This window comes from Aulostomus chinensis, chromosome 23 (genome assembly GCF_037954235.1).
Source record: "Aulostomus chinensis isolate RoL2024-O1b breed Wild chromosome 23, RoL_Achi_v1.0, whole genome shotgun sequence".
NCBI lineage: Eukaryota > Metazoa > Chordata > Actinopteri > Syngnathiformes > Aulostomidae > Aulostomus > Aulostomus chinensis.
Window position 1 is genome coordinate 17,066,591 of NC_141342.1, and position 15,000 is coordinate 17,081,590.

At 44.5% G+C, this 15,000-nt stretch overlaps 2 protein-coding genes across 6 annotated transcripts in view; one reads left to right on the forward strand and one right to left on the reverse strand.

Annotated features, from left to right (window-relative positions):
- The first annotated feature begins 827 nt into the window (after positions 1 to 827).
- fbxo11b (F-box protein 11b) lies at positions 828 to 12,999 on the forward strand. Of its 4 annotated transcripts, none has more exons than XM_086196515.1 (22): positions 828 to 1,159; positions 2,309 to 2,472; positions 2,661 to 2,721; positions 2,980 to 3,124; positions 3,465 to 3,594; positions 4,228 to 4,311; positions 4,415 to 4,547; positions 4,678 to 4,784; positions 6,311 to 6,422; positions 7,499 to 7,605; positions 7,699 to 7,836; positions 7,940 to 8,157; positions 8,238 to 8,418; positions 8,511 to 8,633; positions 9,120 to 9,205; positions 9,292 to 9,368; positions 9,446 to 9,589; positions 9,903 to 10,013; positions 10,441 to 10,548; positions 10,633 to 10,741; positions 11,141 to 11,239; positions 11,489 to 12,999. In XM_086196515.1, exons 1-22 carry the CDS (start codon positions 1,072 to 1,074, stop codon positions 11,616 to 11,618), a joined length of 2,655 nt encoding a protein of 884 aa, XP_086052641.1. In that variant the 5' UTR covers positions 828 to 1,071; the 3' UTR covers positions 11,619 to 12,999. The 4 variants fall into 4 exon arrangements, with proteins under 4 accessions (XP_086052641.1, XP_086052642.1, XP_086052639.1 ...); XM_086196516.1 differs by having other exon boundaries at positions 2,983 to 3,124; XM_086196513.1 differs by having other exon boundaries at positions 2,661 to 2,742; positions 11,489 to 12,998.
- A 919-nt stretch (positions 13,000 to 13,918) lies between these two features.
- msh2 (mutS homolog 2 (E. coli)) overlaps positions 13,919 to 15,000 on the reverse strand; it is a 20,122-nt gene continuing 19,040 nt past the window's right edge. Inside the window, exons 16-17 of one of the 2 annotated variants that reach the window (XM_086196512.1) lie at positions 14,667 to 14,839; positions 13,919 to 14,396 (exon numbers count right to left, since the gene is read on the reverse strand). In XM_086196512.1, the coding sequence (XP_086052638.1) occupies positions 14,226 to 14,396; positions 14,667 to 14,839 (344 nt within the window). In that variant the 3' untranslated portion in view covers positions 13,919 to 14,225. The remainder of the gene's footprint in view (positions 14,397 to 14,666; positions 14,840 to 15,000) is intronic. The other variant, XM_086196511.1, reaches the window with a different exon arrangement.

The following is a 15,000-nucleotide window of genomic DNA, read 5'->3' on the forward strand; positions in this document are numbered from 1 at the left end:
TTGTTTGTCTCGATGTGTTGGCCCTGCGATGGACTGCCAAACCTTTCCAGGGTGAACCTCTTCTGTCTGAATAAGCGATGGATGGAACGTATTGATTGTACAACGGCTGCGCCCACGGAAAAATGAGGGTTGACGTACACATTTACAGAAAATTAAAAATGATTTAAGTCCAAGTAAATTAAATTCATTAAACTTGATATATATGGAGAAAAGACCAGAAAATGTCCTAGTTAACATTGCTCTGATGCTCATTTTATTCTATGAATGACTGATTAATTATTGAAACACTCTCCAAATGAACTTTTAAATAATATTAGATTGGCAGATGTGTCTTAAATTGAATTTAATTATCACTCTTTGATAAATATATATTAATCATTGCTACTCATAGAAAAAAAAAACATCTGCCATCCATACGCTTATACACGTTTTCATTTAAATAAATTTATTTGGATACATTTTAGTTCAACTTTTTGCCGGTAATTAATTGATTGTGAATTCCTAGAAATGATAAAACAATGTCAGTTTATATGAAGTCGTTATGGTGTCAAATTGCCTGTCATTGAAAGCCGTTAAGTAATGTGCAGTATAATTATTTTATATATTGTTTTTTTTTAATCAGGAATATATATTGTAATGTTTTTACAGTGTGATTGCGTTTATAAATTCGCCGCTTGACCGATTCCGAACCCCAACAGAAAGGTTGGTCAAGTCTCATGACACAAAGCTTCTCATTGGCTACATTGCAGGGAGTTTATGAAACGGACAATATGATTGGTCGAGCAGACACTCGGCTCTTATTTTTTTTTCTCGCGATTGTTTCCCGTGTGGGTTAATGGCTCCTCCTGCTACAGACGGAGACGGAGCTGGCACCGAGTGGCGATACGGGGGGAGCTGTAACACCACGGAGGAAAAAAGCGATTACACCCCAAATACCAGCGGGTTCTTGATCGCATTTGTATAGGAGTATCCGGGAAAAAAGGCTGCCCGGCTGGTTGAGCGGGTCGTGGGCTAAAATTAGAAGTAGGAGGTTGAGGATAGCAGTCTTTTTTTCAACAGCCAACTCCCCAGATGAACTCCGTCAGAGCCACCAACAGGAGACCCAGGCGAGTGTCGAGGCCGCGCCCGGTGCAGCCCGAACGGAACAACGGGGATAGAGGTAAGCTAGGCCGTGGCAGGCTAATAAATGAAAGTGAAGCCGTGTCAAGCAGCAACAGCATTCACGTAGCCATAGCCTTCCCCACTGGCGTGAATTTTACCCCCCGGGACGGTGGGTTCAGCAGGAAAACCCGAGGCTTCTTGCTCTGTGGCTCAGGCCAGGCCGCGCTTTGTTTGGCTTGAGAGATTGGGGCTAGCTAACGCCGCTAGTTAGCTACCAGTTTAGGTGGAGGTTGGGGGTTGTCTTCACTTAACGTAATGCGTATGTAGCTAGACGGTCAACAGTAATAGCTGATATTGTGGTAAGCTCAGCTGGAAGCAAAGGGATCGTCTTCAACCACTCTAACCAGGATCTTCGTGTCTGCTCGGCCATTGCATTCCCAGCTGTCACTACTGATTCCGAGGGTGTAAATCTGCGGTGTCTTAGGACTGCCATTTTTGGGGTGTAACGTTAACAAAAACATTAGCAGCGAATGGGGGCAATGCTAGCTAGCTGCCCCAGCTTCAAAGGGCCACACACACATCAGCTGCGGTGGATGATACCGTGTGATTTGTGTGAATTTTCTGTGTCCATTTTGTGTGCTGCAGATTGAACCGTATCCCCTTCCTTGTTCTCGGTGCCTACTAACCCGAGCTCGATTTGTTTACACCGCGGATTTGCCAGCTACGCAGTTCGGTTTTTAGCCATTAGCCTCACATCTGATTACCTTCATCTGAGGCTCTTCATTTGACAGCACCGGGGGAAAAGGAAAGAAATGTGCTATTGTGTTACTTAAAGACATATGCACACAAGCTGATATCGGCTTGCAATGACTAGACATAAGAGACTAATAATGTAGCTGCAGGAGTGCATCTGCCATTATCAATCACTAACCTTTGTCTGTCTTGCATTACACTGTGTGGTAGCCTGCGCAGTGTGCATACAGCATGTGAGCTGAATGTACATTTTTGTAATTGAAATTGAAAAGGCAGTATCGATGCCACTGGTTAAGTCGTTGTTCTGGTTGTTGCATAAAATTTAGAGATGCAGTTGTCAGGTTTTTTTCTTTTTCTTTCTTTCCTCTTTTTTTTTTTTTTGGTCCTGTTTGTGCTGTAGCTTTGCATGAAAATGTAGTGTACATAGGAAAATCTGTATGTCCTTCCTATCCAGATGAGGAGGCTCCTGCAGCAGCTGCAGCAGAAATGGCTATTGAAGAGTCCGGTCCAGGAGCTCAGAACAGTCCCTACCAGCTTCGACGCAAGACCCTGCTTCCTAAGAGAACGGCCGCTGCCTCTACAACCGCCTCTGCCTGCCCCAGCAAGGGCCCAATGGAGGTTAGATTGGAGCATTTGAGTGCTTTTGCTTCACTGTGTCTTGAGAATCGATAGCGAATGAGAGTTGCTGATAGGGTCCAAACCTGCTGGTTCAAATTTTTGGATTGACAGAAAATTGAATCTGCTGGTTTTCACTCAGTGCTTGATTCTTGGTTGGAAGTTAATACCCTATTTGCCCTCTTCGGCAGGGAGCCTCCACTTCATCAACAGAGGCCTTTGGCCATCGAGCCAAGCGGGCACGAGTGTCCGGTAAGAGCCACGACCTGCCAGGTGTGTGTTAAATTTTTGCAACTGGGGCAGAGAGTGATTTTTGTTTTTACTTCAGGTTTATTGATTTTTTTTTTATTTTTTTTTTCCAATCAATTAAATTGCATGACTCCATCATTTAATGTGTCTGCAGGGAAGGTTTTTTTATTTTCATTTCTTACACTGTGTGTGTGTGTGCGCGCGCGTGTGTGTGTGTGTGTGTGTGTGTGTGTGTGTGTGTGTGTGTGTGTGTGTCTTTAGCAGCCCCAGCAGAGCAATATCTGCAGCAGAAGCTCCCAGATGAGGTGGTTTTAAAGATCTTCTCCTACTTACTGGAACAAGACCTCTGCCAGGCAGCTTGTGTCTGCAAGAGATTCAGCCAGCTAGCCAACGACCCCATTCTATGGTTAGTGCTGATGGAGACCTCTTTGTTCACCTTTGGAATATCACTGGATGGCACTTTTTCCAATATTAAGACATGATGAAGACAACGTTCTGAATAAGAGGCGTTCATTTAAATATTTTCCAACAACCTTAACCTGATTCAGGTAATGGTCAGTGTAAGCAATAAACAAATTAAGTTGATGGACGTTGACATGCACGCACGCACCTTAATTGCACTTACTGTCTTTAAGTTACTCGTAAAAACCTCAGTGGAAATATCATATAATGTAGAATTGGGACAATATTTGGCTGATTCCACGTCATTGTAACCGACAGCCGACGCGTTGTCATTTATTTTGTAGGAAGCGTCTGTACATGGAAGTGTTTGAGTACACACGTCCCATGATGCACCCCGAGCCAGGCAGGTTCTACCAGGTCAGCCCAGAGGAGCATGAACACCCAAACCCTTGGAAGGAGAGCTTTCAACAGCTGGTAAGGCTTCAGTGTGGAAGAAAAGGTTGCAAGGAGTTTTTAATTGACTTGGCAGCAACATCAGGAAGCACTGTGTTGAGGGGGGGTTAACACCTACAGTTAAAACACTTAACACACATGTTTGAAAGTGAGAAATATTACAGTATGTACCAAGAAAAACACTCCAGGATGTGAGAGAATTGATTAAATATTTGTGGTTTGTTGTGTCATGTGTACATGTTTAGATCTTTAAAACACACCATGAATTATTCATTTCTTCTAAGCTATGTTTGATTGTTTCTCTCTCGGAAGAAATAGTCTTTGACATTCCGGTTTGCAAGATACGTCATAAAATTACATACCAATTAAGGCCTTTTTGGAAATTAAATACAGCACCAAATAAACCTATGTTGAAAGTATTTGCTACTGTGGGAATTACTTTGAATATCAAGGGTCAAAAGCTGAGAAGCTTGATAAGATGTTCTCCTTAGGACCTTTCTCTCGTACTCTCTGCTCCATGTTTAACTCTTAACTTCAGCATATTCATTCTGCTGGGCTTTCTACGTTTATTAGTCGCTGTTCTGGCTGCTGGAAAAGGTTAGTTTGATGTTGATGCTGTCCAAATGTATAAACATGCAGCATTTTGTGTTGCAGTACAAAGGTGCCCATGTAAAACCAGGCTTTGCTGAGCATTTCTACAGCAACCCCGGCAGATACAAAGGCAGGGAGAATATGTTGGTGAGTTCGGACGTCTTAATTGACTTCGCACAGCTATTGCTGCTGTTGTTCTCCCTGATTTATTTTGTGCATTTTCCTCCTGAAAAATGATCATCTCTTTCAGTACTATGACACCATTGAGGACGCACTGGGCGGGGTGCAAGAGGCCCATTTTGATGGTCTAATCTTTGTCCACTCGGGTATCTACACAGACGAGTGGATCTATATAGAATCTCCCATCACCATGATCGGTGCAGGTGAGCCTTCACTGAAAAGTCCCTTGTATCTGTGCAGCGCATCTTTTAATATCGCTCCTCAGGTGGGGACACGCTCGTCATATCAGCGTGTGTGAGGGCGTTAATGAGTGTTCTCCTCTTTTCTCCTTAGCTCCTGGTAAAGTAGCTGACAAGGTGGTGATAGAGAATACCAGAGACTCCACGTTCGTCTTCATGGAGGGCTCAGAGGACGCTTACGTAGGGTACATGACTATCAAGGTAAGAACAAAAAAACGAAAGCATTCCTCCTTTCTAGTGTCATCGCAGGGTTTCACCGTCCTTACATCATAGCGGAGGATATAATTTCTCGCTGAATGGAAAATCCTTGGTGTCTGTGTGACTTGGTCACGCACGCTTTCAAGTTCACAAGCGAGGACAATAATAAAATGGGTCCCTGCAGTTTTTTTGTGGATTACAGTGTAGCTGATCCTCCTTTAAGGGTGATATTGTAAAAGTCATGTTTTGGGATCAAGATGTGCTGAGTTTCAGATAGAAGTGGGTGGTAGATTTAACACTGTGGATGTAGTAAATTAATATATCAGACAGGATGATTCTCTCCTCTGTCTCTGGTGCTCACAGCCACAAAATTCCCCCGCTTACATTTAGGAACGTATCCAAATCGGAATGTTTTTTTTGTGGGGAAAGCAAAAATAATTGATGGAAATTAGAAACCATTATTCCTTCCACCCGACATGTATTTGGTACTATAAGTGGAAAAAATGTAATGATTGACATACCCATTCATGTCATTGTGAACATCTTATTGCTATGTAGGACATGGAGTTCAATGATTAATCATTTGATTCATTCCACTTTATTCAAAATGGATTTGGGCATGCTGTAGTTTACCTGTAAAACACCACTTCATGCCAGTCGATTGTTCGAGGGTCAGCTACCAAGTGCAGCACTGCAAAGTTGCTGCAAAAATCCCAAATCGCTCCATAGTTCAATGCTCTCTTTTAGCTTGTACTACAAAACTCAAGTCAAGAGGGAAATGTCATTTCAAAATACGTTCAGTTAGGCAACAAATGATGAGATCTATGCGTATCATTCCTTATCCCCCCCTTAATAAGATATGGTGGTGTATGTGGTGTGGTGGTAACCCAACAGGAAGAAGCTGGCTATGTGTATTTCCATGGTCAGAATAAATACTGTTTAGTTAAAATGAAGTTGGTGATTTCCTCCTTTTTTTTGTGCGTGCAAGTTCACAATCTCTCCAGTATAGAGTGAGGGATGGATGGATAGATTGTGTACTGCAATACAGCCTTAGAATACCATTAAAGGCCTCATCGCTTGCTTCCCATTGATTAGGTGACATCAGCTTCAATGCTTACTCGATAATAATAACATGAGCTGGACATATTTAGAGCTTAGGCTGGTAGAAGACATCAGTTTAACTCACTTTAGCACTACAGCACCTGTTCCACTGGTAGCTATTACGGTTCACTTGATGAATGAAGAGTGACAGTTGCCGTTGGTGGGTAAAAGCATCAGACCGCCCACGTCATGCGTCCTGTCATTTGTATGCAAAGGCTTCCCTCACGGTTTGCATCATATGGATTTATTTTGTGTGTCTTGTGGTGAAAGATATCACTGCTCCCTAATTACATCCTCTTATCAGCCACACGTATTATTAGTGACAATTGAAGCCTCCAGCAGAGAGACTCGCTGTAGATGTGGTGGGCGGATAGAAGCCCCGTTTGCCGTCAGACTCCGTCTGACCCCGGCTGCACTTCTCTCCTCAGTTTAATCCGGACGACAAGTCAGCGCAGCACCACAACGCCCACCACTGTCTGGAGATCACCGTCAACTGCAGCCCCAACATCGACCACTGCATCATCCGCTCCACGTGCACAGGTAACACATGCACGCCCGTACTCTCTCCAAAGACAGCCAGTTTAATTAGCCCCTGTCTTCGGTGGGGTCCTGCGTGACACTAGAGTGCTTGTTTGTGTGTGTTTTTTTTTCTGGAACAATTCAGAGTCCTAGTTTGATCTTTGTCAGTGTCCCACGACGAGAATAAATTTGTCATTGGACTGAACAACAAGACAACAGTCAGGTTTTTGGCAACTGTGTTTAGTAGTTGACAGCTAAGCGCTCTTGTGTGTTAATTGGCTTTGTTGTGGGCTGCGTTGTCTGATTGTTATGCAGCACTAAGTGTCGCATATTTAAATCCGTGTAAATGTTTTGAGCAGCCACGCCACTGGTGCGCTTTTCATCGATGTGTGTAGATGAATGAAGCTGCGGATAATAGAATTGAATCGAACTTGTGGTTGGATGGATTTATGATGACCTGTAGTACATGTGTGGCTTGTATCCTACCAAGTAAAGATGAACTGTGTGTGCGCGCATAGTTAGCAGTTAGGGTTTTTAAATATAGACAACTTTATACACATGAAACACTTTGATCAGGAGCGACTAAGGAAGTCAAAAAGCAGAAATGTGCAGAAATGATTTTTTTTTAATTACAAATTTTTTTTTTGGAGTATTTCTTTACAGTCATTTTAGGGTCAATTTCAATTTCACAGAATATTTCTGTCCTCCACAAACACATTTTTTCTCTTAATTAAAATATGTATTTGGCCATCCTGTGATTTTGATTGATAATTATTGATATTTTCTGAAGTCGGAATTATTTGCATAAAAACAAGTTTATATGATATTCAGTTTGTTCAAACTGAAAAACACAGTTTTAAAATGGTGAATTGGAAGAAGTAATATACTTATTTATGTCCAAATCATTTGGATGAAGCCATTTCCTGTTTGCTTGCGTCCCTCCATCATCAAACGCCACCATCAGCGACGGTGTGTGTTGCATCTCCAGCCGTCATGTTATGCAACATTGTCATTGAATATTTATTACCTTGAATTAATGATAATGTGAGTGATCAATACTGGCCGTGACGTCCCATCTGTGTCTGTCCCGTGTTCAGTGGGTTCAGCCGTGTGTGTGAGTGGACAAGGGGCGTGTCCAACCATCAAACACTGCAACATCAGCGACTGTGAGAACGTTGGACTGTACATTACAGATCACGCACAGGTAAAAAAAAATCAACCCAGAATACTACATGACTGCAAACACACACACACACACACACACACACATCTGACTCAGTCTTGTTGTGTGTTCCAGGGCATTTATGAAGACAATGAAATCAGCAACAACGCGCTAGCGGGAATTTGGGTGAAAAACCATGGCAATCCCATCATTAGACGTAACCACATCCACCACGGGCGAGATGTTGGCGTGTTCACCTTCGATCACGGCATGGTAGCCAGACGCTCATGTTGTTAAATATGCGCTTGGAGGCTTTTTGTGGTTACACACACACACACACACACACACCTAACTGTTCCCTCTCCCTGTGTTTCAGGGTTACTTTGAGAACTGTAACATCCATAGAAACCGTATAGCAGGTTTTGAGGTGAAGGCTTATGCCAACCCCACAGTGGTGCGCTGTGAGATCCACCACGGCCAGACGGGGGGCATCTACGTCCACGAGAAGGGGCGGGGACAGTTTATAGAGAACAAAATATATGCCAATAACTTTGCTGGTGTCTGGATCACATCCAATAGTGACCCGACGATACGGTAAGAAGAAGTCCAACAAAGACAGCAGGACTCACATTCTGATCCTAAACATGGATTCAACTCTTTTCTCGTACGTCCAGGGGAAACGCGATATTCAATGGGAACCAAGGAGGAGTGTACATATTTGGAGATGGGCGGGGTTTGATAGAGAGTAATGACATCTATGGTAACGCGTTGGCTGGAATCCAGATCCGGACCAACAGCTGCCCCATTGTCCGGCACAACAAGATCCACGACGGACAACATGGTGGCATCTATGTGGTAAACACACTCCTGAGTTCATGTAGTTATTTAGGGTTACAAGTGTTTCCTCTACTATTTTGACAGCAGCCATTTTGTGTTTTGTCTTTCAGCATGAAAAAGGCCAAGGGGTGATCGAGGAGAACGAAGTTTACAGCAACACGTTGGCAGGAGTCTGGGTGACCACGGGCAGCACTCCCGTCCTCCGCAAGAACCGCATTCACAGTGGCAAACAGGTCAGGGAGATTCAAATCCTTCTCCCAACTCAGCTGTCGCATCATCATCACGTCCCTGTTTCAGTCTTGTGAGCCGAAACATCAAACATTTGCTGTTGTCAGACTCTTAAATATGAAGTTGCAGAGTGTTTTTGGTCACTCATGACGGTAGGTTAAGAGTCCTGGAGCTTTTGGACCATTGGATGGATAACAGCACAAGACAAAAACAATTGTTTTCTGGATCCCCTGGAACACGCGTCTGCATCTGTGATTTTGTTCTGGGATGTTTTTATTCAACGTTGTTACTGAGCAGCTGCAGACAAACATGTAAAGCAGATGTGGACTACAAAAAGGGAGGGCCACAGCGTGGTTATAGTGCAGCTTGCTACCTGCTGGGTATTGTAGTGCAGTACACTGTAAATCTGGGTTATGCCTCAGTTCAGACCTTCAGACAGCTCTGCGTTGCTGTATTACTGGTCCCTGTTTAACGTTGCCATCTATTTTTAGGTCGGCGTGTATTTCTATGACAACGGTCACGGTGTGTTGGAAGACAACGACATCTACAATCACATGTACTCTGGTGTGCAAATCAGGTAAAACACCACCGCAGTTGATGGATCCGTCCTCCCCCCACCTGTTAGGTAGAAACATCCTTCATGCTCATTGTTGAATCCTGCAGGACGGGGAGCAACCCAAAGATCAGGCGCAACAAGATCTGGGGAGGCCAGAACGGAGGGATCTTGGTCTACAACTCAGGTTTGCAGTATTCACTGTGTATGTCGCGCACCATACAGCTGCTCGCAGGTCTGACCTCGGGGCGTTTGATCCAACAGGTCTGGGCTTCATCGAGGACAACGAGATCTTTGACAACGCCATGGCGGGGGTGTGGATCAAGACCGACAGCAATCCCACGCTCCGACGAAATAAGATTCATGACGGCAGAGACGGAGGCATCTGCATCTTCAACGGAGGCAGAGGTACTCTGACAGAAGCGTCGGTTCAACTTGTCCCAGCTCCCAGTGGGACAAATCTGGCATTTCAGTTTTATTTGGTTCCTATTTGGAAACAAACTCGTAGTCGATGACCAATGCTCGGTCTCAAAATCTATCAGTGAAAAGTCTCCCAGCTGTGCAGTGAGAGAAGATCGCCCAGCAGCTTCTCATCTCTTGCCTGGAGCTGCAAACGTCTGATTTTGTGTTGTGAATGAATGCACGTGCCTCCGTCAAAAACATCTCCAGAAATGTTACATTGACGTGTTGATAGCGATTGTAATTCCTGTTTGTCGTACAGGCCTGCTGGAAGAGAACGACATCTTCAGGAACGCTCAGGCCGGTGTTCTGATCAGCACCAACAGCCACCCGATACTCCGCAAGAACCGCATTTTTGACGGCTTCGCTGCAGGTAGTGCTACTTGGTCCTTCGATTCATCAGCCTGCCACCTCTTCTCGCTGAGTTCAGCATTTCTCAGTCAGGATGGTCAGATCTCACTTTCAAGTTAGCATGTCAGGACGGAAAACCTGGCTGAGGCTTCGGACTGTTGCCACGTATTCATCTCCCAGGCACAGATGCCGTATGTGCTAACCAGAGCGCCGTCCTCTATCAGTTTGGTTGCAGCAACTCTGCTGGCCACATGGCAGTGATTTCATTCTAAACCGCAGTTTTCCGAGGTCTTTTTATTCAACTTTTCAGGCCATAAAACAAAACCAGAGTTCAGTTTATCTGTTGACAAAGGTTTCTGTCCCTCACCGGTTTGTGCTTCCCCACAACTTCTCAGATGATTGCTCCTCAGAGGTCTGACGCTCCTTTTGTTTTGCTTTTTCCTCTCCAGGTATTGAAATTACTAACCACGCCACAGCCACCTTGGAGGGCAACCAGATCTTCAACAATCGCTTTGGAGGCCTGTTTCTGGCCTCGGGGGTCAACGTCACCATGAAAGGTAACGAGCCGCTCTGGAAGCTCAGCCCAGTCAAGGAGCCTCCGCGCTCGAGTCATTGTCCTCCCTTCTTCCTTCTGCTTTCAGATAACAAGATCCAGAACAACCAGGACGCCATTGAGAAGGCTGTGAGCAGAGGACAGTGTCTCTACAAGATCTCCAGCTACACTAGTTACCCCATGCACGACTTCTACAGGTACGACTCATTTAGCGCTTCAAGAAGCGGGTCACCGCGCCGCGGAAGACCTGGAGATGTCCGGGAATTTGAAAATGCTGCTTTGCAGGCCTGGAAAAATGTGCTTCACAAATGTCTGATACATTAAGAGTATGTGTTCAGTTCAAGATGATGCTGATCTTGATCTGATATCATGATGACTGATATGATCTTTTTTTGTTGTTGTTAATGTAGATTTTTGTGTCATCCATTTAAGGCAAATATACAACAGAAAATGTTTGTTCCACCTGCTGAGAGAATTTCAGTCCCGGAAAATCTCCCTCTCAGGCTAAAAAAATTGATTCTTGATTGATTGAAGGAAATGCCTGTGAACCCTGATTTCATGTGTAACCATTTATCTTGTGTGTGTTTTCTGCGCAGGTGTCACACCTGTAACACAACAGATAGGAACGCCATCTGTGTTAACTGCATTAAAAAATGCCACCAAGGGCATGATGTAGAGTTTATACGGCACGATCGGTGAGATTCTCACTTCTGTCCTTAGTCTTTTATTAAAATTAGTAAATTAATGTTGAGAATTTTTTTCCCCAAAAAAAAATATTAAAAATGATAATTCGTCCCATAACGGGGATATTACTGGTGTAGCAGCAGCATGATGCAAGTAGAGCATCAGAAATGTCAGTGTTCCAGAGGAATTGATGAGCAAAATATTAAACCAGTGTACGGAGAGGTGAAGTGTGTTTATAATCCCACGTGTGTGTTTTCCAGGTTTTTCTGTGACTGCGGAGCGGGAACGTTGTCCAACCCGTGCACGCTGGCTGGAGAGCCCACACACGACACAGACACTCTGTATGACTCGGCACCGCCCATCGAGTCCAACACGCTGCAACACAACTGAGGGCGTCCACCCGACTAACATCGTCTCACATACAAACACATTGCATTGCACACAGCCATACACACAAGCACACACAAACACACACAAAAGTTACAGACACACATTTGCATTTGCAGCCATAAGGACCCAGAGAGACTCTGTGATTGCGGCGCTCTCCGATGGGATCGAGGTGAAAGAGGCTGCAGAGGAAGCAGCTTCCTGGCGAATACAGTCAGACACGCTGCAGTGCAGGCTGACTCCACTAGAGGGAGCAGTGGAGCTGAGGGTAGACGGACAGAACGCCACAAGAGATTCCTCACTTGAGTATTTCTTATTGCAGTCTGTAGACGAGGAGATGGGCTAAGAGGAGGGGCCGTCGACGGCGGCCTGCACCTGCTGTAGCAGCGCTTGAAGATCCACCTGGTAGTAAATCTCGGCCCTCCGCCTACTTCCTCTTCACAAGAGCTGCTGTGAAAGACACTTCCTGCTTCCTCGCAGTTCCATCCCCATTGGCTGCCCGGGCAGTTGTAACTAGGCAACAGATGGGCAGATGTTGCTCTGTGTGTGGATGAAGAGCAAGATTGTGTGTGTGATGGAGCACTTCGGCTTTTTTTTTTTTTTTTTTTTAAATGTTCTGATCAATGGATTTTATTTCAATGCTTTCTCATGTAGTTTTGTATTTTCAAGCAAAAAGCTGACTGTATTTGAATGTCTTTTATTTTATTATATATTATTATAATTATTATTTTTTTCTTTGGTTAGCGTCCCTCCTCTCACCTGATCACCCCAACACCACCACCCCCGCCCCTCCCCCCAAACACCCCCCTCCCCATGCGAGCTGCAGACACTCAGATGTCCCAGTGGTGAAGTTCTTTCTGTGAAAGAGAATCTCGTTTAAACACTAAGAGCCCTCTCCGGTATATTAGCTTAACTGGCAGGTGGAGGGACTCCACACTTGTATAAAGGTGTGTGTGTGTGCGTGCGTGCGTGCGCAAAAGTATGTTGTGTACAGTGCAAGTTGTGTGTGTGTGTGTGTGTGTGTGTGTGTGTATAATTTGATGCAGTCAGTGTTTCGTGGAGAGGGTTACAATAGGAGGCATCAGAGCTCCTTTGAACTGGAACTGGAGTGGATCTGCAGTCTGTCCCGTGCCCCCCCACCCCACCCCACCCCCCTCTTCCCAGTGTATCGTGGTGACTGTGGCTCCTCATGCAGCCTGAATCGTATGCATGTACCATAACATCTAGACTTAATATATTGTGAAGTATTCAATAACCATTATGTAGATGCTAGTTGGAATTCAAAAGGGGTATACTTTCTTAGAAAGACAAAAAAGAAAACAGGAAACTGGCCATTTCTAAGAAAATAAAACTTTATTAGATCAGAGGTCTCTCTCTCTTCCCTCCTTCTGCTGAACTACCAGCTGTGATCAAAACTTTGTTTAAAAGCCAGAGTTGGTAGAGATGCTTGTTTTTTTTGGGGGGGGGGGGGCTTCATGATGTATGACGTGTTCCCTCAACTTAATTCAGGGCCACCAGATAGAACCTGTTCCCATGCTTTTGTTTTTTGTCATAGCTGATGGCTGCGTTTACGTCACAAGGTAAAACTTTTCCCCCACAAAAGTAAATTGAGAGAACGTTAGTGTTTCTAGGCTTCTATGATGTGTTCTCTCAATTTAGTTAATTCATGGCCACAAGATAAGTTGTTCCCATGCTGTGATTAATTAGTGGGAACCACTTAAGTATCCTTCCAACAAGATATAACTTGTTCCCATGGTTTTGTTTTTTTCTTGTGGAACAATTTAAATCTCAGGGGGACATGACCTTCAGTTTAGTTCTATTCATACAGTAATAGAACACGTTCCCTTAGAGTGTGGCCATTATGTAACCTGTTCCCAGAATCTTAGGGATCCATGGCATCAAGCTAATAAGTTCCCAGGCTTAACTTCATTTCAGGGAACAAGTTACATCCTCTGGCCACATTGCCCAAACTGTAACTTCTTCCCTCAAATAAACTTTGTGGCCATGAGATAAGTTCCCCTTCTAATTCTGGGTCAGGTTAATCTGGCAGCCACAGGACAAAGATGAAGTTTGGGAACAAGTGAGTGTTCCCAGGTAATTTAGGAACAGAGAGCCATGTTTGTTTGTTTTTATGCAATAATTACTCTGCAGTTCGATATACTGAGACACAAACTGCAACCGAGCACAAGCGGGAGTAGAAGTCGTCTTTAAAATTCCACTTGGCGTCAAAAGAACAGAAGCAAAGCTCACTGACGCTCACATGGAAGTAAAGGAGCTGTAAGCGGTGTGAAAGTTCAGTTTTAACAATTCAATCCGACTGTCAACGCATTGATGCTTTGCTTGTTTTGCGAAAATCTTGGTCACATGGAGTGCGAACACGTGAGCCTGCACGCACAATTGAAGAGACGTGTGACGCGCCTTCATCCCGTACTCGGTTAACAAATGTGACAATGGGAAACAAAAAGCTGACGACACGCAACACGACATCGCTTATGTGTGGTAGAACAACACAGAGACAAAAAAAAAAAGTCATTTATAGATCTTTATTGGAAAATTATAAAATAAACTAGTGTGGTTACCTACTGTAAGCTAGTCAGACAAGTGGAACTATTATTTGACAGAAAGGCAGCGGGAGAGAATCTCACTGATGTACGCGTTATTTTTGGCCAGCAGCTCCTCCTTCATCTTCCTCAGCTCGGCCTTCACTTCGTCCTCACTCATGGTGGCAGCAGGAAGAGACTTGGCCTTCTCCAGGAAGTCCTGGATTAAACTTTCCCCGACCTGATGGAGAGGTGAGGGGAGAGGGGGAAAAAAAAGACCTGATGAGGTTCAGTTTGTGCTTCCTGTCCTTCGAGGTTGCAGACAGGTACTGTGTCAAATCATCAGCATCAAATTTCAGCACCTGTGAACGGCAGTGGTCTGAGGAGCGCTCATGACCGACTCCGACCTCCCACAGCAAACAAAAGATCTCTACTTCCTCTTCCTGTCAGATGTGCATCAGACAGGAAATGATCTCATCAAGACTGTACAGCCATGCAGTGATGACCCTACTTGTTTGTCTGTTCGCCGCCTCTTGGCCTCTGGCTCCTCCTGCTCCGACTCCTCCCTGGCAGGTTCCTGGAACTCCTCCAGCTCGTTGGCCTTCTCCTTTGCCATGGCAACCACTGACTCCGGGAAACAAGCCAACTCGGCCACATGGATCCCAAAACTCTGGTCGCACACACCTGAATGACACCGTCAAGACATTAAATGACAAACGCCTCAACATAAAACCCACACCAATGTGAAGAAATTTTTCCCGTTGCATTAATAAAGCAAATTTCCATGACATTTATTCGATTTTCTGGTGTTTTTTTTTTTTATTGAATACTTCCCCATGGCCATT

Bases quoted from the DNA above. Each gene is read 5' to 3' on its own strand.
- fbxo11b (XM_086196513.1), top strand. From the start codon at position 1,072: ATGAACTCCGTCAGAGCCACCAACAGGAGACCCAGGCGAGTGTCGAGG. The intron at 8,158-8,237 runs GTAAGAAGAAGT...TCGTACGTCCAG, and splicing joins AATAGTGACCCGACGATACG to GGGAAACGCGATATTCAATG. The intron at 9,206-9,291 runs GTAAAACACCAC...TGAATCCTGCAG, and splicing joins TACTCTGGTGTGCAAATCAG to GACGGGGAGCAACCCAAAGA.